This window comes from Uranotaenia lowii, chromosome 1, assembly GCF_029784155.1.
Source record: "Uranotaenia lowii strain MFRU-FL chromosome 1, ASM2978415v1, whole genome shotgun sequence".
NCBI classification, from domain to species: domain Eukaryota; kingdom Metazoa; phylum Arthropoda; class Insecta; order Diptera; family Culicidae; genus Uranotaenia; species Uranotaenia lowii.
Window position 1 is genome coordinate 168,784,893 of NC_073691.1, and position 25,585 is coordinate 168,810,477.

General features: G+C 41.8%; 1 protein-coding gene and 1 long non-coding RNA gene across 13 annotated transcripts in view; one reads left to right on the top strand and one right to left on the bottom strand.

The window, feature by feature from the left end:
• Positions 1 to 25,333, top strand: part of LOC129747201 (afadin) — a 161,141-nt gene extending 135,808 nt beyond the window's left edge. For 7 of the 12 annotated variants that reach the window (XM_055741387.1, XM_055741312.1, XM_055741546.1 and 4 more), the window contains 5 exons: positions 4,297 to 4,467; positions 4,686 to 4,812; positions 4,877 to 7,076; positions 7,142 to 7,272; positions 22,925 to 25,333. In XM_055741387.1, coding sequence (XP_055597362.1) covers positions 4,297 to 4,467; positions 4,686 to 4,812; positions 4,877 to 7,076; positions 7,142 to 7,272; positions 22,925 to 23,111 — 2,816 coding nt within the window. In that variant the 3' untranslated portion in view covers positions 23,112 to 25,333. Of the gene's footprint in view, positions 1 to 2,222; positions 3,168 to 4,296; positions 4,468 to 4,685; positions 4,813 to 4,876; positions 7,077 to 7,141; positions 7,273 to 22,924 lie in introns of those variants that run through there. The other 5 variants (XM_055741934.1, XM_055741783.1, XM_055741859.1 and 2 more) reach the window with 5 other exon arrangements.
• Positions 18,790 to 19,443, bottom strand: LOC129747853 (uncharacterized). The gene is made up of 3 exons (XR_008737591.1): positions 19,279 to 19,443; positions 19,028 to 19,119; positions 18,790 to 18,963 (listed from the first exon to the last, which is right to left on the bottom strand). It is a non-coding gene; the product is annotated as an uncharacterized LOC129747853 (long non-coding RNA).
• Positions 25,334 to 25,585: the final 252 nt, after the last annotated feature.

The following is a 25,585-nucleotide window of genomic DNA, read 5'->3' on the forward strand; positions in this document are numbered from 1 at the left end:
GGTGCCATACACGATGCAAATCGTATTCACAGCGACAGAATTTCATCGAGTTTCATCACATTTGTACAAGTGTGGTGTAGTCTATTACAATTTGTGGTGTAGGCAATTTTGACGATACAATCGGGCTTAACAGGTAATTTTTTCCTATTTGGAATTTTTTGTCACATTTTGCAAGGTTCGCAATACTGACTATAGGTGACAAAATTAGACAGAAAATGAGCGGATTTCGTTCTAAGTGTCAAGTCAGTGTGATTCATGGTATAATCATGCCATTGGAACCAAATAATTCGGCAATAAAAAATGTTTCAAACATGTTCTGAGATTTCTTCTTTTTTCTAATTGGGACTCTGAAAAGTGTGAGATCCCTAATCATTTTCATGACTCGGGAAAGCAAATAACTAAAGCATAAAAATGGCACCAAATACGGCATGAGAAGGTATTTTGATATGAGATATTGATATGAGAATTATCTATTTATGATGATTTGAGATACACATTTGGGCATTAGACTGAGTCGATTTGGGGACATTTTAGAATTCCTCAAACTCTGGTGTCTAGAATGCTTCGTTGTGGTCCAAAACTCACCCATGATTTTTTGTAGAATTTTTAAATAACGTTTACATGAGTAAATTTGAACTGCTAGGTTTGTATGGGAAAATTGAATATTTTGTACTGAAAAATTAACATCATTTTTGTTACTTCTGTGGAACCGAGTCTGTTAATGGTTTTTGTGAAAACTTATAAATTATAATTAACTTCGTATCTTATTAGACGAAAAAGTCATTAGCCGTTTAACAGGGATATGTCTTTTAGCATTGATAAACAATAAATTCAATTGACATCACTGCTTGTGACTCGAAAAGCATTGCATGAAAAGTAGTCATGCAATACCTCGCTAGCCTGCCAGCAGTGATGTCGATTGAATTTATTATTTTTCAATGGCAAAAGACATACCCCCATTCAACACCTAAATAATAACTTTTTTGTCTGATAATATACGAAGTTACGGTCTTGGACAAAGTTGTTCAGCGGAAAATTTCCTTTAGAGAATTTATCAATTGACACAAAAATTATCAGCACGCTCGGTTCTACAGAAGAAGCAAAAATTGTGTTGGTTTTTCAGTACAAATTATTCAATTTTCCCATAGAAACCTAAAAGTTTAAAATTACTCATGTAAACATTAGATACTTAAAAATTCTGCAAAAATCATAGATGGGTTTTGAACCAAAGCGAGACTTTTTAGACCCCAGGGTTTGAGAAATTCTAAAATGACCTCAAATCGACTCAGTCTATTGGGCATACCTTATCCAAGTTGATGGCTCAACAAGATCCCTTTATACAGTTGCGTTCAACCCAGACAGAAATGGCAGCTGTTCAAAGTTGGAAGCTGCATCACACGATTTCATTCTTTTTTGAACGCAACTGTATCTTCGTTCTTAAAGGCTGAAAGGGGGAGGCGTCGAAAAGTGTTTGTATGGAAATGAAGTTCTCCGAATCCGTTCTGCTAATAGTTATACGAATGAAACATTACTTAGGAGAGTTCTCCTATATGTTTTTTCTGTTTATATGAAGCATCATTTTCGGCTAAATTCGAGAACTAATCATGCATAAAAAATATAAAATTTCAATTTTGTAAATTTGTTGATCCTCTATCGTTATCTATTTAAAAGGAGATAAATTGCTACTGATGGAATTTTTCAGGTGGAATCGGTGAAGTTTTGAACTCAAATGTTCTGAAATTATTCAATATGTTTGGTTGCTTGAGGTACTTTGTCTCGTTACGAAAAATTCTCTGAAAGTTTAAATGATCTGCAAATTGAAAAAAATATCCGGTTCGAAGGACCAACCATTTTGAAATAATTTTTTCCGTCAAACTTTGTTCAGAAGTCTGGGTTATGGATAACATTACAACACTTTGCTATACACATACACCGACCTAATCCAGGCATGTTCAGAATCCTCCTCCCATGGAGGTGCCTCGAAGTTGCTCGCTCGATATCAGTTATCAAAACAATTCCCTCGAACGTTTCTGTGTGCATTCACGTCCCATGTTAGGTTCCGTTATTGGATCGATACACAAGACATTTTTTCAGCAAAAAATCTGCATGAAATCGATACGATCGGCTGGCAGTGGTCTCCGTAATCCGTTGGACCGGACCGGCAGCTACCTCTAGCCAATCGTGTGTCACTAATTCCCTCTGAATCGTGCTTTTGCTCTCAGTATCGAACCCGATCGACGACCTCTTCTCACGGAATGTTTTGGTTTCGCCTATTCCGACGGCTTGTACCCTTATCAAAAAGCTATTGGGAGAAGATTTTACCCGTACCGAGCCCGGAGGAACTCTTGTTACGATACGTCCAAAATCTCCCTTGAATCAGGTTCGGTGGAGAAGTTCCGCGATCATCCCCCAGGAAGAAGCTAGTCCCAAAGAAGTTGGATCGAACAGCGGACGAGTTAAAGCTTTGACTAAGTTTTTCGATTCTTTGGCTACGGACCGGAATAACAATTTCGTACCTGAAGAACCGGAGAGTTCGCCTTTGATCAAGGGAAACCGTCTGTCTTCGTCGACGCCCAATTTGAGTGATTGTCAGAAAAGTGATCACAGCGGAAACGACGTTAAGCTTTCGTCCATCGAAGAGGAACAGATTATGAGTCAACTAATGGAATGGAGTGAGTTTGGTTCCATGGCCGATAATTTAGACAAAGTCCAGGAGTCTTGCGAAACTCCCGGAAGCAAACTTTCGAACACCGAGAATTTTGGAAAGGTGGACTGCGATAGGAAACCGATTCCCAGAAGTAGCGTCAATCTGAACAAGTTCCACGTGGTCGACTACAACTGGAACCACCAACCACCAGACGGATTTATCCTCAAAAAGGTCAAACTATGTAGGAAAAATTGCACCAACATCGAAAACAATCGAATCAAACTACGTCTGATGTACACCCAAAGTTGTCCAAATCTCAACGAAATACCTCCTGGGCGCCAAATTAACAGCAGACCCCTCAGCCCATCCTACCCCAGCAGCAATCGACAAACCCTACGACAGCTCAAAAAGCAACAGAACCTCATCAAAATTCTCAAATCCATCAATCGCACCTACGCACCGGAACCGGAAGGAATTCGTTCCCCACCGATTTGACCATTCCCAGCGGTAATAATCGACAGTATGATCATCAACACCTTACAGCGTTTCAATATATTTTGGTATTTCGAAATCATTTTGCGTTTGCATTATTGAATCATTACCGCCTAACACAGTCGCTTTGGTAGATTTTTGAAGAGCTGAACCTCGTTGATAAGAATGGAAACAAAGAATTCAAATTTTAGTTGAAGTTCCATTAGAAAACAAAATTGGAAACATAAAATAAAAACTTGAAAAAGAAATAGAAAGCTTAAAATTATGAGAAGATAAAAATGAATAATCTCTTGAGTTGCCGATTCGAAAAAAAATCTCGGAATTTGAATTAGAAATTTAATTAAAATTGTTCTATTCAAAATTAATGCAAACACGAAAGCGGTTCCATTTCAAACCGGTAGGACGGCAATCTGATTGCTTCCTGGAGCATTAGCGACCGCACATCCACGCTTAATTTCCGAGTTTCGTTCCCGTAGCTAGTTAGAATCATTAATTTATGCACCAGCACCGTGCAAATACCGGACACGATTTATCACCGCATCATTCGGCCAAAACGCAGCGCTATTTAAGCACCACCTTGTTGATCCTTCCGTTGACAGCATTCCTGCATACGGCTGCAATTCCACGATAACAGCCATTTTCGGAATTATATACGTGTATTTGCCCAGATGGACGTGTAGCAATTGGATTGAGTTAAATCATTCAATTGATGCTACGCGGCCACCCTTAGTTAGATCCTGTCGTTGATTTACGTCCGGCCGAATAGATTGAGCGGAGTTTTGCTGACTGGTAGCTAGAACTGCATGCGTATTTGCAAATCCTTTAAGTGGTAGAATAGTTTCCAGAACCAATGATGTACGTAGATCACGGTATTTGCGAATGAATAATCCCTGGTTTGCTGTTTAATAATCCTTTTAAATAGAACCCCTTATTTAGTACGAACATTATGGTAGTTTCTGCTGTTGCCTGTTGATTAACAATTTAATGTTGGAAATTGGAGAATATTTACCATTACTCATATCAATTGCACATAACTCACCGCACCATCTATCACATTTTGCAACTTTCGCCATCTGTCATTCGCGAAAATTATTGGATGCGCCGGCCTCGTCGGAATCTCATCGGAAATTAAACCATAATTGGGTCGAAAACGGCAGGTGGCAGACGAATGTCCGAACGAGACATGACACGCATAGGCACCACGGCATCCTCCAGCGAACATTCCATCAACAAACCCCCGATTCCTTCACCATCCGTCGGCGGCACCGGTCAGCAACTGCTGGCCAACAGCAAGTCGGTTCCGGCACTGCACCACGTGGGCAATATCGGTAAGATACTGACAGGCTAGTGTCCAAAAGAGTAAAATCAGTGCACTTTTTAACACATCACACATAATGTTTTAGCTTTAAACAATTTTTTTGTGTGCTTCACGATGTTTTGCATTTTTTTTTCGTTTTTTTTCCACGAATGGAATGTGATGTTAGATTTCCTGTTTGAATTTTGTAACAGCAACTAAAATTAAGTTTATCCTTCCCCAAAACTTTAGGTGCTTCTGCAAACAAATCTCGAAGCATTCATAATTTGGTTGGAAGTTCCAGCCAAGACCAAGGGTTTTATCAGAACCTTAGCGTGTACCGTGCCCAGAATCAAAGCCATCCTAATTTAGGTGAAAGGTAAGCCCAATGTCTATACTATTTTCTCTAAAACACGTGATTCATTCTTTTTTTTTACCAACAGACCTCCAATGCCACTGCAGACATCGCTGAACTCTCCTGGGGCATCGATTAGCAGCGGCGGAAGCAATCAACTACAGCAATCCCAGCAACAACCAATTCTAAGCCGTCCAGCATCTGCCTATTTCAATAACAGCAGCAATAACAACAATCCCAACCCCAACTCCCTGCTCCTGACGGCACCAACTGGTTCCATCGGCTATGGTATGCCGGGGCAGCAACAACCAGGTCCCGGCAACAGCGCCACGGTTAATCGGCTGCACAAAATGCCGCCGCAACAGCAACAAATTGGTCCCAACACCTTTGTACGGGATGCACAGGGCCAGCAAAGTCTTCGATTGAACCAAATGATGGCACCTTCTATGCCAAACATAGCACATTCCTTCCAGCAGCAGCAACAACATCAAACGGGGCCGCCAACTGCCCATCATCATTCGATCGGTCCTCATCCGGGAGGCATTTCGGCCAGCCAAAGCATGCAGAACGTGAACATGATTGCCGGAGGGCTCGGGTATCAGAACAACAGTCCCATGATGTCTCCTCAGCTGTATCCCGGTGATCAACAACAACAGCACCATGCTTCGCTTCTCCGTGGTCAAGCCAAGCTAGCAGAAATGAACGAACTGCTCAAACGACGCAACCAGGTCGTCCCACCTCCGTCCCAACAGCAGCGTCCCCACAACACAGATTCTTCTATGATGCCATCTCCCTCATTGCCACAACCAGGCGGCTTTGGTGGTCCTAGTCCTCATCCCAGCACACCCCTTACTTCACACAAGCAGCTTCCTCCATCGACAGCCCCGAAACCCCTACTTCGAGCCCCGGATCAAGATCAACCACCTCTTCCACCGACCAACACACATCCACTGTTCAAAACTGGCCCGGGCAGTACCACCACTCTCAATGCACCGTACAGTGCTTCGGAACCACCAAAAGTTGGATTCTACCCAACGGGCCCCCCTCAATCTAAAAGCATGATCGCTCCCGGAAGCAACCCATGGGAGCGGGAAGAAAAAGAAAAGGAAACCGAAATCCGTCGGGACCAAATTCGCGTCTGGAAAGATCAACAAATCCAAGACCTACAAGCCCTTGGGCACCGAACGCAACAGCAGGACGAACAGTTGCGAACCCTTACCTTGGAACGAGATTTCGAACGACGGGCTATGGAAGAAGATCCCGACTTTGACAACGATCCCTCCCCCTACGGTAAGGATCCGGTAGGAATGCAAGAACTTGTCCGTCTCACCCAAGCGCAAAATACCATCACGGCTCCGCTCACCAAAATGAAGCAGGTCGACATCAAGATGCCCTCGGTAGCCGAATCGGATTCCGGTTCCGTCGATGGTAGCCAACCCAACAACTCGGTTGCCAACACCATTGCCAGTTTCCAGCAACAAGTTGCCACGGCCAGTGCCGCTATCCAACCGAAGAGTATTCTCAAGCACAACAGTACCCCCTCGTCCCCGTCCAAATCGGCGGCTGCCGTTAAATCGGCCAGCTACGACAAGCACCTCAATCTGAGCGAAATTACAATGAACAATACCAACGCCAATCAGATGATGTCCCAAATTGCCATGGATATGAACCAGCTCAATTTGGCCGATCGCGTCGACGAGGAACTGAACGATCACCAGGCCATGAACGGCTATCTGCAGGATAGCATCAACAATAACAATGGCAGCAACAACAGTGGGCTGGTGCCTCCTCCACCGCCTCCCGAAAGAAATAGCTCCTACCAGATCATGTCCCAACAGCAACAGAAACTGCGCGGAAGCTCAAACAAGCTGACCTTCAACAGCAACCTAATCTCGGAACATCCGCCGCAACACCAAAACGCCATCAACAACAACAACAGTAACACCCTAGGGCGATACAGTGGCAACCTACTGACGACCGCTAGCACCAATAACAGTTCGTCCGCCACCCAAAATAGCAGTATGCATCAAACGAACTCCTCGGCGGCGGCTGCTGCTGCAGCAGCGGCAGCTGCCGCCAATCGGCGTGTATCCTTCCACGATGAAGATGCAGCTGCGGCTGCCAACATGATGAACAACAACGGACCAGCACCGATGCAAGGTACCATGGGAAGTAGCTACACCGAGGCGGGACATCTCATCGGAAGCAGCGGTGGCGGTGGATCCGGCGGCGGTGCAATGGGAGACCAGGGCGACCTGGAAACCATCATGGAGCGACCGGATCCGGATGTAAGTACTTCGATGCCTGGATAGCAGAATTCGGAACTAATAACATATTTTTTTCCTTCCAACAGCGCTTCATCGACGAAACCATGCCGGCGATGCTGCACACTCCGACGACTCCGGATGCCGATAGTAGCGGCGCCAGCTGGAGCATGCAGTCGCAGGCTACCCCAGGGGTGATCGGAGCTCAGGAAGTCTACCGGTGAGTGTTTTGCTTTGAAGGGTTCCGTTAAGCCTAGTCCACACTAGGAGACGGTTTGTCTCGAGACGGTCTCAGAGTCTCCCATTTTCTTCGAGAGACACTGAGACCGTCTCAGGTTTCCAACAACAACAGACAACAAAGTTCGTCTCATGATAAAAATCGCAGTTCATGTTGCCTAGTGTGGACTAGGCTTTAAGGACGTATCTCTCCCATAGTGGCATCAGTAAGAAGCCGAGAATGGTAAAATCTATAGACGAATGATCAAGTTGGTTGAAATTGTTAAATCACTTCATAAATAAAAATAGAACCGTAGTATCAAATCTAGGAGGTTATCTACTGAGGAAACTTGATTGATTTTTTTTTCTAGCAGCAGTTTTTCCTCTCCATGCCTCGAATTTTCCGCACTACCGACAATCGCAAACTTAAAGTTTGGGATAACTCTGTTTTCATTCGGGAAAACTCCCGGCGGATTTTTGAGTTCTTTCAAATTCACTTCCGAAAATTTATTGTCGTCTTCTTTTTCACTGTTCCCTGGGTCCATAACCTGATGGGAACCCATTCATCCGGCAGAAAATTACAAAACACGGTTAAGTAATAAGACTTCATTGACTCAACTTAACGCAACGACGACACTTTGCGGAATGGGCGATGGGCGCGCTCGCAACCCGGGTATACGATTTCTTGTGTGTTAAACAGAGAAAGCAATAGCCTTCACTCCAATTTCACTCCGATTAGCTGTCATTCTTATGGAAATCTGTGTAAGAGTAAAGAGCAAGCTTTATTCTTTTTAGCAGGCCCAATCCCAAAATGCAAAAAACGTGGTAAAGCTTTCAGCAACCAGAAAGGACATTTTTTTAAGAACACTGTTAGATAACGAGGGGTTTACCAATATATGTTGTTATCTCTCATCAATAAGGACACTATCCTAAGCCCGATCTCACATTAGGCAACTTGAATTATAATAATGTGAACAAGGCTTAAATTTTTTTCCGGGATTTTAAGCCCAATGGGATTATTCATCCCAAAATCCTTCGTGGCTTGTCGTTGTTGGTGTTGTTGTTTTTTTTTAATATTTTTATATTTCATGGAATAGTTCAATATTTCTGAAGAAGGCTAAAAGCCACTGGACAATGTGACAAGATTTGACTGAGGTTGTCGGTGAATTCATAATCCCCTCTTGGTTGGGAATAGGCGGTGCAGTTTGTAAGGAGGTGTTTAACTGTTGTTTGGGTGTTACAGGAGGGACAAATGGGAGGATCTGTACGATCAAAAAGATGTGAATGGGTGAGACGTGTTTGCCCAATACGCAATCGGGTTAGGACTATTCTGTCTCTCTTTTTGGTCTACCCAGTTTGTCGTGGAATTTTTCACCTCTCGTAATTTGGCATTTCTATTCTGGTTCCACGCGATATCCCATGCAAGTTGGATTTGGTTTGAAGTCCATTTGTAAGCATCTTTTTGGGGAATTGGTATTGAGGGAGATTCTAAATTGGATGCTTCACTTGCTAAGTGGTCGGCGGCCTCGTTACTTGGAATGCCGGATTGACCCGGTATCCAAACAAGTGTTACGTTTTTCATAACAGTCAGATCAGAGATGGAGAGTTGGATGATATCCATGGATGTATGAGGCTACCTCCAGAAACTGCTTTCAGCACACTGGCTGAATCGGTGAAGATGACTGAAGGATGTGAGTCAGGACAGGAGTTTTCGAGGGCATCCATAATAGAGTACGCTTCAGCACTGAAGACAGAGCAAGCTTATGGTAAGGGTAGGCTACGGTTCATAGGTAGGTTTAGGGCAGGTAACTTTCATATTATCTTTCTTGGAACCATCAGTGTAAATGTGGGAAAGGTTTGAGTATTTGTGTTCAATCAAATAACGGAAATAGGGAAGGATAACTTTAGAGGCTTGGCCGGCTTTGATTTTGATATACTTTCGTCGATAGGAGGGAGTTTTTCAAACCAATAACGGAAGGGAGTTTGTTTCTGGGGCAGATGGGGTGTAGGAGGGGGATTCCAAGATTTAGGGAGTAGGGAATATGTTCGGATGATTAGTGGCGAGTTTTCGGAACCAGAAGTTGCTAACCGGCGTAGGGCTCTTGAGGTAAGATGTTTTGCTACAAGATATTCAAATGGGAGCTGCCTACTTTCAGCCATGATGGAGGGGATTGGTCTGGTTCTAAAGGCGCAACTAATTGTGCGAACACAATCGTTGTAGGATGGCTCCAACTTCGTTAACAGGGCTGATTTAGCGCGGCTTACAAATCCGAGTCCATACAAAACAGGTGGGAGTATCCACCCATGCAGAAAACGGAAGAGAGAATGACGATGGGCTGAGCTGGTGTAATTACAAAGGAACTTAAGGATGTTCAGTTTGTTTTTGGCATTTTTTTCGAACTTGATCGAGGTGTCGTTTAAAGTTTAGGCGATCATCAATCCAAACACCTAGTAGCTTAGTTGAACGGACAAGGGATATTGATTGATCAAGCAATTTGAGGGGAGGGAGTTTGTTTAATTTTATACGGTTAGGTCCAATGTGTAGGAGTTTGGATTTGTTGGGGGAAAAAATAAAGCCGGCCAGGGGGGCCCTTTGTCCTATTGTATTTAGGGCGTCTTGCATTCTCTTTCGGGCGTATCTTATGAAAGGGGCAGTTGAGAGGAGTAATATATCATCGGCATAGATCATAGTCTGTATATTGTGGGGTATTTGGTTGAAAAAGGAGTTAATAGCAACAAGAAAACGAGTGAGAGCAATGACAGATTCTTGGAGCACTCCTGTAAGAAAAGGTTTGGGTTGAGAGCGGTTACCGTTAATAAGGACTTGAATGGAGCGGTCTGATAGGAAACTTTTAATATACTGAAACATTCGTCCACATATTCCCCATTCGGTTAGGGTATTGACAATCAATGCTCGGTCAACCCGATCGAACGCTTTGGAGATGTCAAGCGATAATAGTTCCAGGCTCCAGGTGACAGCCATCTTCAATTGTTTCTTCTATGATTGACTCAAGCGAACAGAAGTAGTCTTCTGTTGAAAGTCCGGGGCGAAAGGCATATTGTCGGTTATCTAGACGATGGTCTTTATCCAATACGGCTTGTAAGCGTCTGTTAACCATTCGCTCCATAATTTTGCCTGAGCAATCTTAGGGTGATGGGCCGGTAGTTATCGAGTAGGTGAGGATTAAGTTTAGGTTTGGGGATAGGGATTACAATCCCATTCTTCCATTCTGCAGAAATTGTTCCGTCTATCCAAAGTTGATTGATCATTTTAAAAAAAACTGGGTTTAGCTGAGAGGTAGAGATTTTTAAGGATTTTCTCGTCAGGACCTGCGGAGTGTCCTTTTGCCTTTTTGAGGGCAAACTCTAGCTCTACCAGACTAAAGTCTGAGTTGTATTCGAGGTTATTGTCTTCAAGATGATTGGGTTCATTTTGGACTATGGGATGGGTGAAGTGGATGTAGAGGAAAAGTGATCGCAGAAAGCTTCAGCAAGACGGAAAGGGTCGTTAGTGTAGTGTTGGTTAAGTAGCAGATTATACTGGGTTTTTTTTTTCAGGGCTGACCACTGAGAACTTTTATTTTATCCCAGAGAACTGGGGTGGATTTCTTCAGTAAATTTCTGTCAGGAGGAGCGTTTGGCAGAGCGGACGGCTGCTCTAGCAGAGGATCTAGCAGCCTTGAAAGATTCGAGGGTAATCAGTTTTCTGGAATCATCATTCGGTATCTTTTCCTTCGGGGAACTTCGGGGCCCCACCATGGTACAGCGGTTTTACCTGGAACGCCACTGGTACGTGGAATGATATTTTTATCAGCTCAAAAAGCGTTCGATGAAAAGGGGATATGGATGTCGGATTATTTATTTCCAGAAGACGATCTACTTCGCACTGGTACCCAATCCAATCAGCTTCGGAATATTTCCATCTAGGTTCAGTTGATGCAGTGGGGGTGGGGTGTTTCAGTTGTATTAGTAAGGGGTAGTGATCACTACCGTGAGTGTCATTAAAGGTTTACATGACATTTTGGAGCCTAGCTCCCAGGAGGCAATGGAAATGTCAAGAGTTGTCAGGTTACCAGTAGAAGGATCTATTCCAGTGGGTTGGTTGTTGTTAAGTAACGTTAGATTTTCTGATAAAAGGAGGTCTTCAATAAAATTACCTTTGTTGTCGGTATATGGGCAGCCCCAAGCTGTGGAATGAGCATTGGGGTCGGAAATAATGAGAAAAAGGGGAGGAATTTGAGGGAGAAGATCTTGTGGTTTTTTTTTTGAGAGTCCATGAAAGTTAGTATTTGGAGGTATGTAGGTATGTGTGGGGTATTGTTTTTAATGGCTGATGCAGCCCCTTAGCTATTTCGTCCCGGATCAGAGGTTGTCAATAGTTCATAGCCTTTTATGAGGTTTTCCGGAACGGGAGAATTAGTTAGGATGTCTTGAAGAGCAATGACTATGGGAGAGAATTCGGCGGTAATGATTCGAATTTCAGGAAGTCGGGTCATTAGACCTCTGGAATTCCACTGCACTGTATTGCTAAATTGCAGAAAGCTTTAGAGGCAGGGGCTCGGTTTGAGTTAGTGGGGGATAACGTATCTTGATTTATTTGGAATGAGACAGGGTAAATTGTATTTGGGGCAGGGGCAAGTTTGATGATGGTGAGGTAATATTTCCTTCAGATTTGGTGGTATTGGTGGGGGATATTTAGGGTAATCGTAGAGGGCCATTTCAAAGATGATGGTTATTCTATGGGCGGTTTTAGATATTACTCACCAAGGTGGCAGAAGTGGCTAGTCTTACCACGCGAATTCCGTTGATTGTTGTTTATTGTTTATTTGTTATAAAATCATCTGACATATTTAGGTGTCTTAATGATCTACTTAATATTATTTGTACATTACATGATAATTTTCCTAATTTCTCAGTTGGTCACTTATGTCAGATTCAATACGGCGTTTGAAGGTTGAAATGGAAACATTAAAGTCGAAGACAGCATAATAACGTAGAAAGCATATTTTTGCGGAACGGAGAGGGTCGTTACTGCCATATCGCGTGCTTCTAGGTTCCAGGGAGAGCAAGTTTCTATTACGTAGGGTTCTTTCTGGAGCATAAATATGACAGCGAGATAGAAGCCAGGAGCAGTCAATTTCGTTCCGAAGAATCTTTGCCACAAACAGCGATTGACCGATGGAAAGACGATCCGACAGCGTATGAAGTCCAAGCAGAGCACAACGATGAGCGTATGGCGGTAGGTTTAAAGGATTCTCCCAAGGTAGTTCACGAAGAGCATAACGAACGAACCGACGTTGAATTGCTTCAAAACGCGCTGTCCATGAAGCTTCAAAAGGCCACCATACTATGTTCGCTGATTCCAATGTTGATCGCACCAGGCAACAATACAGAGCTCGCAAGCAGAGAGGATCAGTGAATTCTTTACTCAAACGTTTAATAAATCCAAGCATTCGGTTAGCTTTCTCGAGTACCACAGAGTAATGCCGCTTAAAAGTCATTTGACTGTCCAACAAAACGCCAAGATCCTTTATCTCCGCAACTGCTCGCCCAGAATATCATAATTATGAATAAATGGATTTTTCCTACGCCCAAACGTGATAATACAGCACTTCGTAACGCTCAAAACTAGTAAATTATTGGCGCACCAGTTTATAACTGTGTCCAAGAAGCGTTGTAATTCATAACAGTCAGATTTACTGTTTATGACTAAAAATATTTTTAAGTCGTCCGCGTACAGGAGAACTCCACATCCAATGAGCAACAAGTTGGTATCATTACAAAACAGCGTAAACAATAAAGGACCCAAATTGCTGCCTTGGGGTACCCCAGACTTTGGAATGAAGTCAGAAGATTCAGCTGAACCAATTTTCACAGCCAATCGACGATCTCTTAGGTAGCTTCTGATCCACGCACATCCCAATCGATGCTATTTTTTCAGAAGAATATCGTGGTTTACAGAATCAAATGCCGCGGAAATTTCGGTATATATCGCGTCGATTTGTTTGCCGGCATCCATGTTTGATATGCAAAAGGATGTAAAAACCATCGGGTTTGAAGTTACAGAGCGTTTAGGAAAAAATCCATGCTGGTTCTCAGAGATCCAGTTCCGGCAAGCCGAAAACATGACATCGTTGACAATCCTCTCAAATACTTTCGAGCAGGCAGCTAGCGATGTGACACCACGGTAGTTAGGAACATCTTTTTTGTCACCTTTTTTGTACACTGGGCTCATTAACGATTTTTTCCAGATGGTAGGAAATTTTTGCTGTTCTAGAGACTGTTTAGAAATGGTAGTAAGATTCCGTCATTCATAGAAGCCCCAAGTGAGATGTGCTAACGGTCATTTATTTGCTCAAGTTTTTTGTCTCACTGTTACACCGTCGCTATGTTGCGAGAGTGCCAGAGAGCCGAACTGGTAGAAGTAAACAAACGGCAATAAAGTTTAAGTTTGATTGCAACCACCAACGAGCGCGTACGTTTTCTAACTCGATCCGAAAACCCAGTACTGGAGTGAAACAAAACTGCTCCCCCATCGTCGGAAAGGGGTGATAGTGCAGTGGAGCGTTGATTAATCGCTCGAAGTGTTGTTTTTAAAAGTTTTTATTGAGTGTTTACAGTCCACTCTTTAGTGTTATCGAACATTTTTGGTCCTTCGAACCGGATAGTCCAGTGAAAATTGTGGGACATCTTGGACAATTGAGTTGTGGTATAGCGTCGCCTATTTCGTCACCGGACATTTTGTGTGATTGAGACGCTCCAATTGTGTTAAGGAGCCGTCATTTTGGACGCGCAAAGACGAACAAAGCGCTAGTTTTGTTGCTGAACGCCATCGCGGATTCCTGGGAGCATCATCAAGCCGCTAGTGATCGAGCCTAGCGAGGTGGAAGACAGTGGATCCCAACCGGAGTTGGCCTTTTGGGTTCGGATTTTCGGACGGATTTGGAGTTCCTATTGGATAATTTCGGATAAGTAGCGCATGTCTGTGGTTGTTGTTGTGTGGTTTTTTGGATTTTAGTGGTTGAAAATAAATACTGAAATTTTAATTGTATTTTGGGTAGTTGATTAATATTTTGTGCAATTCCCTGAGGTATTCGATACTCTTGTTTTCGAATTGTTGATTCCGCTTTGGCTGTCAAGTCGCGACTCCCAGTCAAGGTCAGTTTTGTGAAACGTAGAGCGATTTTGAGTCAGTTTAGTCTGAATCTTTGTTGGATTTTGAGTAAATTCATTGAGTTTGAGTCAGATCGGTTATCTGAAATTGGTCAGAGATTGTGTTAGGATTCATGTGAATCAGATTGTGTTGGATATCTAAGTGAATCAAAGTGATTCACACAAAGTGATTGGTGATTCAGTCAGTTTTGTGTCGGATTGGAATTATTGGTAGAATTCCTATTGGCTAAATTAAGGAAAGTGATATCACAGACAATTCGACTTGCTCTGCGATTGTGTGAGATTTTGGTGATATTTTATTGGAAAAATTTGCTGCGATTTTCAAAATTGAGTGATAAGTTTTATCGAAATGGAAGATTACAGCATCTTGAAAAAGCAAGAGCGACAGTTGCGGGCTTCCATGAAGGGAGTCGCCAATTTTGTCAGAGACTATAAGCCAGAGCTGCATGAGAGCCAAGTAGAAGTCAGACTGAGTCTGTTAGAGTCGACGATCAAGAAATACTACCTAGTAAGACAAAAAATCGAAGTGCATTTGGATGTAGCAGACAGTGATGGTGAGAAAGACGATGCGAAGGAGTCAGAGGCTGCTAAGAAACGGAGATTGCAGAAGCAGACTGCGGAGCGTGAAGCCAAATTCGACGAGGAAACGCTGGAGGTCGAAGAGCAGTACTGCATCCTAAAAGCAGCACTCCTTGCGTTGCGTCCGAGGAAGGTTGAGGTCTTGAGTGTATCTGGGTCTGCAGAACGAGCTGATACTATATCCCGTGTCAAGCTTCCGGACATCAAGCTGCCAGTTTTCGATGGAAAACTTCGAGATTGGATTCCATTCCGGGATATGTTTGACAGCTTGATCCACAACAACCATCAGCTCTCCGATATCGATAAGTTTACTTATCTACGGTCAGCGATAAGCGGAGAAGCGCTCCAGGAAATCAGCTCCATCGAACTGTCTGCCGATAATTACCAGATAGCCTGTCATATGCTAGAGAAGAGATACGAAAACAAGAAGCTAATCGTGAAGGCGTATTTGGACGCACTTTTTGCCATCGAACCTCTAAAGAAAGAAAGCGGAGAAGCTTTGAATCGCTTAGTCAGTGATTTTGACAGAAATATCCAGATGCTGGGCAAGATCGGCGAAGATACGGAGAAGTGGTCGACTATTCTCGCATATATGGTATGTACTCGTCTGGATTCGGTCACACTTCGTCAGTGGGAGAGTCATCATAACTCTAAAGACGTGCCGACATTCCGGAAAGTGATGGACTTTCTGAGAGATCAAGCGTTGGTTCTGCAATCGATTGTGCCGAGTAGGCATGAAGAAACCGAGATTCGTCGACAGCGGACAACAGTACATACTTCGTCAAGATTCCAGAACAACTGTGTGTTCTGTGAAAATTCGTTTCATCCAGCATCTGCGTGCAGCAAGTTCAGAGCAATGTCAGTGCCCCAGCGCTTTGGAGTGGTCAAGATGAAGCGGCTCTGCATCAATTGTTTGGGTTCTGGTCACTTTGCGGATCGTTGTAGCAGAGGACCATGTCGTGAGTGCAACAGAAAGCACCATTCGATGTTGCACAAAAGTTTTAACAGTTTTTCGAGTCAGAGCTCCGTTTCACAAAACCAGTCGACAGTCAACAGTCAATCATATCATAATAATAATCGTCCAGGACCTTCTGGTCAAAGTCAAGAACAAGAGTTGATTAGACAGGATCAACAAAGTCAAAATTCGTACAAAAATCCTCAAGCACAAGAGAATTCCACTCATTCCTACCCCATAATACAAACACGCATTCGCCACACTCAACCACAACACACCACAGACAATTCTTTTACGTTTAATGCGGCACCAAGGCCGGATTGCGCTAAATATCGTTCATCTAGAGTTTTGATGTCAACCGCTGTAGTGCGAGTTGAAGATCGGTTTGGTAACCATGCGTTTGCGAGAACATTGTTGGATTCGTGTTCCGAATATTGTTTTGTTACGAAAAGCTTTGCGAACAGATTGAATCTCCGGAAAAGTCGGAATGTTTTAAAAGTCCAAGGTATTGGAAACAAGTCGTCTAAATCAATTGAGTCAGTTGAGGCGAGAGTTCGGCCTCGTGTGTCAGAAATTTCTTCATTTTCGGAAGATATGAGTTTTCATGTGTTACCTAAGATTACAAGTAATCTGCCCACCACCAAAGTATCGCTCAAAGGGTGCAAGATTCCTCATGATTTGGTATTGGCGGACCCTGAGTTTTTGAGCCCGGGTCCGATAGATATGATTATTGGGGCAGAGTACTTCTGCGATTTGTTGCGATCAGACAAATGTAAGGTTTCGAACGATGGTCCAACTCTGCAAGAAACCGAGTTTGGTTGGGTTGTTTCCGGAAGAGTTCCGGATTGCTCCGTTTAACCTGTTGCATAGACATAAGTTCAGATTGTTTTGTCCGTTTTACTGCACATTTGGAAACCATGATTGCTAAGTTTTGAGTTTGAATCATAAAAAACAGTATTTTGTCAGTTGATGAGTCAGGTTTTGAACAGATATTCAATGAAATCACGTTGAGAAATTCGGAAAGTAATTCGTCGTCACATTGCCGAAAAAACCTAGTATGTTGCACCAATTGGGTGAATCTGGAGGAAAAAAGCGTTGAGTCGGTTCCTCACTTTGGGAGGCTATCTGCAAAGGGCAGAACTTAAGGCCTTGTGTTGGAAATTGATCGCTGAGTCGGTCAGTATTTGTCGATGGAACATATTAAAGAATGCTAAAAAGATATGTCAGTTGATATTTGTCAGAATTCAGTCAGAATGGATCCTATCTAAGTAGGTAATGTCAGAAAAACGTTCAGAATGTGTCAGAAATTGAACCTAGTTGTTATCTACCACGTCACGAAGTGTTGAAACCGGAAAGTACATCTACAAAGCTACGCGTAGTGTTTGATGCGTCGTGTCGCACCTCAACGGCCGTTCCGTTAAACGATGTATTGATGGTGAGGCCTACTGTGCAGAACGATTTGTTGTCGGTCATCATGCGCTTCCGTTTGCACCGATGCGCCATCAGTGCCGACGTCAAGAGGTCAGGATGGTACAAGTACAGCAACCGGATCAACATATTCAGCGGACAGGTGACGAGATACATCACAGGAACCAGCAAAAAAACCTACGAGTTGACGACGGGACGTAAGGGAGTGATAGTACTCCATATTTGGCGACAAGATGTCTGAAACAGCAAGTTGAAGATGGATCAGCATAGCATCAGATTGGTTCGAAAATTCTTCGGAATAGTTTCTATTTTGACGGCTGTCTAGTTGGAGCAGACAGTGAATTCTGACATATTTGAAAGATTATGAGTCAGTTTAGAGTTTGATTTTTAAGATTCAACTGTGAAAAAACCTTGGTTCGAAGTATGACACAGGGATAGCCTATTTTTTTGTTTGAACATTCCTCATTGAAGGTAATCGAGTACGCAAACTACGAAGAGAAACGTTTTTTTTTTATGCATCTTGATTTATGCCATTTTGATCGCCACGTTGATTTGGTTTTGGAAAAGATTTTGTGTAAGTACAGTTACATGGGTTCTTGTAATGCGTCAGAGGTAGCTCATCAAGCTTTTTGGTACCTGCGCTCCACAGCTGTAGTCAGATATTGTCGACCCGTCAATTAGCAAAAAAATAAACTCGAATTACTGTTAAAGAAAATCGGTTGTGGCAACGAGATGGTCCGTTGAAAACGCAATTTGGTTCGCAGTTTAAAGAATGAGTTGTGTTTGTAAGACATTCAAGAATTTGAGAAAATTGTTACGTAGAAAGTTGTTCGAGAATCGCTAAGCTTAACTCTTTTGTTCAAACGGTATGACGCGCCTCGGGGGCCGGTTGTCAAACGCTCTATTGGCGGAATCCTAAATAAAACATCTACTTATAGTTTGCAAGGGCATCATCTTTTGAAGCAATGTCGTAATAATGGTCAGCAAATGTGCACGTCAGCTATCGAAAAACTACTGTTGAAGAATCAGAAGACTGTTTCTTGATATTGGTTGAAAATTCAAAGCAGTTTTTCAGACAAACTTTCGTAGCTTCATAATAAGAGTAAGAAGCTTGTGCGTGGTCAATGAGTGCCAAAATGTCAGATTGTGTTAGTCAGATGGGTATAAAAAAGCAGCAATTATCGGCGTTTAAATTTTTGAATGCATTTAAAAACAATTGCGTCTGTTCGTCTGTGGCAGTTTATGAATGAAAACATTTTCATTGATAACCTTATTGGAAAAGGTGCATCTCGTTTTGCATGATTGGTAATCTCGGTGCGAAGTACCCAAAGCAGGATGTGATATTTCTAAAAAAAAAACGAAATATTATTAACTTTGTACCTGTATTTTTATTTCGTCCATCATCATAAGCACCCCATAGGCACGGGTTCCACTATCCTACGGAGTTCTTGGCGAAGCTACTGTACCTGGTAGCCTGGCCTAATCACCTTACTGTCAACACCTAGGCCTCAAGTTCCAAGTAGCATCGTGCGACGGTCCTCAGGTGTTGCTGCAATACATCTGAAATGGAGTGAATCGGTCATCACCTTATGGTCGGTTTATAATTGATGGAAAACCTACTCACCGAGGGCGCCTTACTTGAATGAGTTCACCCAGAACACTGTTTCCATTGATTGATTGCCTAGTTGAACGCATCGTAAGAAGTTGCATCAGAACCTGAAAATGGATGTAGCTGATCATGGCTAGATTTAAATACAAGTGCAAGTGCACTTACTGGCAGTTCTCGGTAACATTGAAAAAAAAAATCGTCAGGGCCTGGGCCGAGAGAATAATCTAGAATGATTGGCACGCAAGAAAATCTTGGAAAAAACTCACCTTTAGAAGTTGCCGCTTGGTCACACCAGCTTCTACGGGTCGCATGGTACCGATTTAAGCGACCTTGTAGAAATCTGCAACGTCCAACTCCAAAAAAACCAACCGGAATCGTCGAAATGTGGTCCAGTTGAAATGATCAGCAGCTTGATTCTATCCAGTTCGAGTCAAACGAATTGTCGAATCAAAACAAACCACACAAGGATGAGAGAATTTTGGAAGAGAGTTCTCCATGGGCGTAGCTAAAGGGGGGTAAAATGGGTTCATCACCCTAAATAGATGCCGTAGAAATTTGTACCTAGAAATCAAAAATTCTCGAGTTGTATAACATAAAATGAACTTCGAATTGAATTAAAAAAAAAAGGGAATTAAATGGGTTCATCACCCTCAAAAGATGTGAAAGTTTTTGGGCGAAAATGTCGCAAATATTATTATATAACGATAGAAGTAGCATGTAAGAAATATCGAATTGTAATTTGCCTTAAATACTCATGAGTTTAGTTTTGAAATCCGGTGATTTCAAGGGGGCCGGAATGTTTAGAAATGGTAGTAAGATTCCGTCATTCATAGAAGCCCCAAGTGAGATGTGCTAACGGTCATTTATTTGCTCAAGTTTTTTGTCTCACTGTTACACCGTCGCTATGTTGCGAGAGTGCCAGAGAGCCGAACTGGTAGAAGTAAACAAACGGCAATAAAGTTTAAGTTTGATTGCAACCACCAACGAGCGCGTACGTTTTCTAACTCGATCCGAAAACCCAGTACTGGAGTGAAACAAAACTGCTCCCCCATCGTCGGAAAGGGGTGATAGTGCAGTGGAGCGTTGATTAATCGCTCGAAGTGTTGTTTTTAAAAGTTTTTATTGAGTGTTTACAGTCCACTCTTTAGTGTTATCGAACAGAGACTGAGTGAAAATGCTTGTCAGAGGTTTCACCAGTAAAGAGCAACACTTTTTCAGTACGCACGCCGGTATGCCATCCTGTCCGGCTGTCGTGGAGTTTTTCAGATTAATTATTGCCTCTAACACCATTTCCTCGCTTACAGCAAAAACATCCAGATCCAGCACATCGATGGGTAATCGTGTTACTGAGGCGTTCAATTGACTAGCGATTGGCGATTTGACTGAAAAAACACTGGCGAAGTGCGTCGCAAAAAGGTCGCATTTTTCGTCAGCTGACATGGCAATACGATCATTTAATTGGAGTACAGCTGGAAGCCCAGACTCTTTCCGTTTGGAGTTTACAAAATTCCAGAACTTTTTTGGATTGCGACGAAGTTCAGTCTGAGTACGATGCACATAACGACGATAGCAAAGTCGGTTGTATATCCGGTAACATTTAGTAGCCGCGTTCAATTTGATTTTCCGTAGCAATTTCGATCGTGTCTGTTTCAACCGCTTCAAGTGAGCATTAGTCCAAGGAGGTCGAAGAGGAGGCCGCACCAGGGGAACGGATTTATCAATAGCGTCATCCAGGATTGCATTAAATATACAAACAGCCACATCAACGTCAGTACAACTTTGGATTTCAGACCAGTCAGCTTCAGATAGAACACGGTTCATAGTATCAAAATCCGCCCGATTAAAATCACGGGCTGATACATCGAAATCTTCAACAAAAGTGATAGGATTCGGGAAGAAAATTTCAAATTCCAAAGGAGGGTGATACACGTCTATCGGCACAATGAAATCACTGGCTTCGATAATGGGACTGATCGAAATAGAATCATCTGAGAAAACCAAATCCAGCGTTCGGTTTTGAGAGTTTCGTATCCCGTTTCGTTGACTAACTCCATTCAATGTCGTTCCATCCAATAGTGTAGCACTAGCAGAATTTATCATGGAAGAAGATTCCAACACCATGTTGTTGCTCTGACCCGGAATCCAGAACAATTGCGATTGGTTAAAGTCACCAAGAAGAATTACATTACATGCAGGGTGTTGTAGTCTAGCATCTGATAATGCATCAACATGCAAATCGATAATTGTACAATCGTAACTTTTTTCCGGCGGTACATAAGCTGTTCCGATCAAAAATGAGCCGTGATCATTTGACACTCTCACCCACAAACTTTCTATGCTATTAGTATTAAAAGCTACGATTGATGAGCTAAGCTTGCTTGAAACCGCTATGAGGACCCCACCACCTCTTCTACGACGGCTATTGGCACTACTTCTGTCACAACGAAATACGTTATAGTCAGAACCGAATAACTGACTTGACGGTACGGATGAATCGAGCCAAGTTTCGGTGAATGAGTAGATTTCGAAACCGAGCTCTGATGAAGCAACGAAGCATTCAGCGATTTTGGATTTCAATCCACGCACGTTCTGGTAGTACAGCCGCAGACCATTAGATGAATTAGATGCGTCAATTATTTGTCGTGATGTGTTCCGATGATCGTTGGGACGAGTTCTGGAAGTTGAGAGGCAGTCACTGAACGCAACGGAAGCTGAAGAAGGGTACTTGCCTGACTGCACAGGCTGGAGAGCCCCATTGCCTACATCGAATACAGGGCCGGGACGACTGTTGACGCTGATCAGAAACTGTGCCTGCTCGAATAAACCTTGGTCCATCCAGGTGGGCATTGTTCGGCAATTTTTTTGTCCGTGCGGGCCACCCCAGGGTGGTTTCACATCCACCGACATTCAAAACTCATTGTTTCGATCGGATAGTCAGACTAATAACCGTTCGAGAAAAAATACACTTTAATGTCACTAGATCAGTATGTCCGTGATTGAGAGAAAACCAATATAATTCACTCGAGAAAACACGTTGCAGGGAATATAGATGAGGAAGCGGAAAGTAAATTGTTCAATAGAACATGTCATCCATATGCATTCAATGCAGTAAGGGTTCTGAACAGAAATTTCCATATCTGTAAACTCGTGCGTTAAGCTCCTCCCATTTCTCTCTCTCTCTCGGGCATTAGACGCTATAAAAGCAGCGTACCCAGTCTGAGTGGATTCATTTTGGGAAGAATGACAGCTTGCTGTTAAATTCCTTGAAAAAAAAAAATGAGTGGATTCATTCGTTTAACGATTCTTGTAGTGAGAGCATCACCAGGATGGATAAGCAGACGGCTCCTCCACCATCCAAGAAGACGGTTTCTCCACCATCCAAGAAGACGGTTCCTCCACCATCAAAGAAGACGGTTCCTTCAACATCCAAGAAGACGGCAAGAAAGAGTTTGGTCTAGATTGGTTCAGCATTTTTCACTGCTGCCAATCATAAAAAAATCTTGGAATTCAATTCTGTATGGAATGAGAAATTACGACACACGTCTTTACTCTTCGACGGATCAAAGCGAACTGACGGACTGATCAAAAGGCTTTAATGGTTTTTAGTCACTTTTTGTTATCGGCCAACAGAATTATGTCCGTGTTAGCGATGAATTTTACCAAAGTATTTCTAGTGATACAATTTGACTCAGGACAGTGATTTCTGAATCACTGCTTTAAAATTTGCTTTGATTAGCCACAGAAGTTTTCAATTTATTCACAACATTCCTATTGCTTATATTATGTGTTTAGGTAAGGGAAAAATGAACGCTTTTTTCAATTAGAATGAAATAAAAATACTCATTGAAACGTACCGCTTAGAAAATGCTGATTACAAACTAACAATGTTTCCCTTCCTGCCCCAATCAACAGAGACCCCAGAACCAGGCGCCTGGCCGAGCAGCAACAGAAGCAGAAGTCCGAAAGCACCCCGGTCCCGGAAAAGCTGTCGTTCAAGGAAAAGATGAAAATGTTTGCGCTAGAATCGGGCGAGAACATTACACCGAAGGACAAGGTGAAAATTTCCCGGGCCCAGCGGGACATCGACGCGGTCCACTAAGAAGCAGTGCGCACTGAGGCCCCCCCCCCCCCCCCCCTTTTACGATATGAATATTGAGACTCCAAACCCACCCCTCCAATTAGACTGCTTACCATTCGAAAGGAATTGACTCGGTTCAGTTGAACCAGAACATCTTGATCTAATGTGTAGGTGTAGAGCAAAAAGGGGTTGATTTTATACATTTTGCCACGGTAAATTCTATTTTGTGTATAAAATAGTTAAATCAAGCAAACAGGTTTTGAGCAAAGTTTAATTTTTTTTTATCTTTTCGTTTGGATGCTTTAACTGTTGAGTATTAAAGAGAAAACACTTCGTTGTTTTGTTGTTACTTGTTTAGGAATTGTGTACAGACAAGGCGTGGATACTAGGGAAAAAATTAGGAATTCCATCGTGAGTTTCTTCTTGCAAAGTGCGAACAAAAATGTCAAATAGTAGTTGAGCCAAGTGTGTATCTTCTCCTCGAATCGCTCCCGTCTACGGGCTGTAGCAGTAAATTGTATGTGCGTGGAAAATAATGAACTTCACTAGTGGAACCCATCGGACCAAAAATTGTATTTTGAAACAAAAAAAACACTATATAATTTTTATACCTTTTACGACAGATACACAATCTATAGAAACTGTGTGTTGTTAGATGAAACATACAAGATTTTAGAATTGTAACAATTAACGATAGGAGAAAGTAAACGAACAAAAAAAAACCTTATAGAGAATGTAGACGGTTTAGTGAGTTTTAAGCAACATGTAAAAACTGTGGTAAAGAGCGGAACAAATTCATATAACATACTTGAACGAACCCTTTTTTTACGAGCAAATGTTTGTAACAGACTATTTGGGCAAGAAGTTTGTTAGCTTTTTCTTAACCGAAAACTGTATACATTATTCGGCATAAGTGACCTAACAGAGAAAGAAACGCGAGGAAACAAGACACAGTAATAAATTACATCGCTAAATGTCCGATTATCTCACCTCACCTCTCCATTCTTACAAAAATAAAAAAATCAAATCCAAGTTCTATTATGGATTAATGTTATCCCCTAGTGGTTCAAATTCACAAAACAACAAACACTCCGGTCAATTTTGCCTCCTTTCATATTGAGATAAAAATAGAAAGATTAATATTAGCAGATATGAGAATATGTTTCAACAAACAACTACAGTAAACGAAGATAACTATTACGATTAAAATATAGATGGTGTGAGTACGATTATTATCCTATTTAATAGATGTGTATCGAGATCTTTGTATATTTAGACAAGAATAAAAAAAAAAAAAAGATAAAAAAACAAACGAATATAATCTGTTAAAAAAAACCTTTATATTCACTTCGAGCGAACAGCGTTTTAACACTTCGTAATAAAAAAAAACATAACATGGATGCATACCTAAGTGATTTGATACGGTTCATGATCGTGGAAAAACAGAAATGATGAAACACAAAACAAACGGAAGAATGGAATGATGTTGATTAATTCGGAAAAAATCGAAGAATATTGCTTCGCCTGTTACGTTAGGTTTATTGTATTATTGAAAAACTTCAGGAATTTAAAGTATTCATAGGTTGAAAAACGAAGCTATTCCACTGAAAGAAGAAGAGTTTTGAACAGAATACTGTGTCGCGTCAGGAATTTCATCAATTTTTAACCAGAGAAATTAGAACGCATTTCAAAGCACTATTGTATTTAAACTAGACAACTAAAAATAACGACAGCATACATCCTCAGAGTCAAACTTCTGGACGAGTTTGGCTGAGTATAACTGAACTGATGGGATCATTTTCAGAATGCTTTTAATAGGAATTTTCACGTAGAGTTTAAGGAACTGCAGCAACTGCAATTTGAAACAATTTTTTTAGCACATATATTCACGAGACCAACACCCACACACGCAAACAGTTTACACATTTGTATCTTATGAATAATATTCACTTGATTCGTATCTGCAAATATAGACGATTAAACTAGCAAAAGAAGGATTTAAAACTAATTAGATACATAAACTCACTCATATATTCCAGCAAATAAATATTTCTAACGAAGAGAAGAGTCAGAAGAACAAATAAGCAAATGAAACTCATTATCCAGATTTTTCTCTCCTCCAGAAATAACAAACGAACTAAATAAACATTAAAAAGAGCAACAAAAAACATCAAATAACATCATGCAAGTTAAATTAAAACTGAAAAGGTTTATCGAAATACAAAACACAGATAAATGTTATAAAAAAAGGTGGTTTTCAATGTTTTTAATAAATTATCTTCGAAATCCTTGAGCTAATTTAAACTTAAAAAAATGAAAATCAGAAACATTTTCCCTCAGAAAACTTTCCTATCTGAAAAAAAAAGTTTTTCTATGGGTTCCAATAGAATTGAAAATCGTACCTCGTTTCCTTTTTTAATTTGTAAATTCAAGTATGTTTATAGAAGAAGTTGTTATGGAACGAAAAACACACGGATAGGTAAGCATCAGATGAG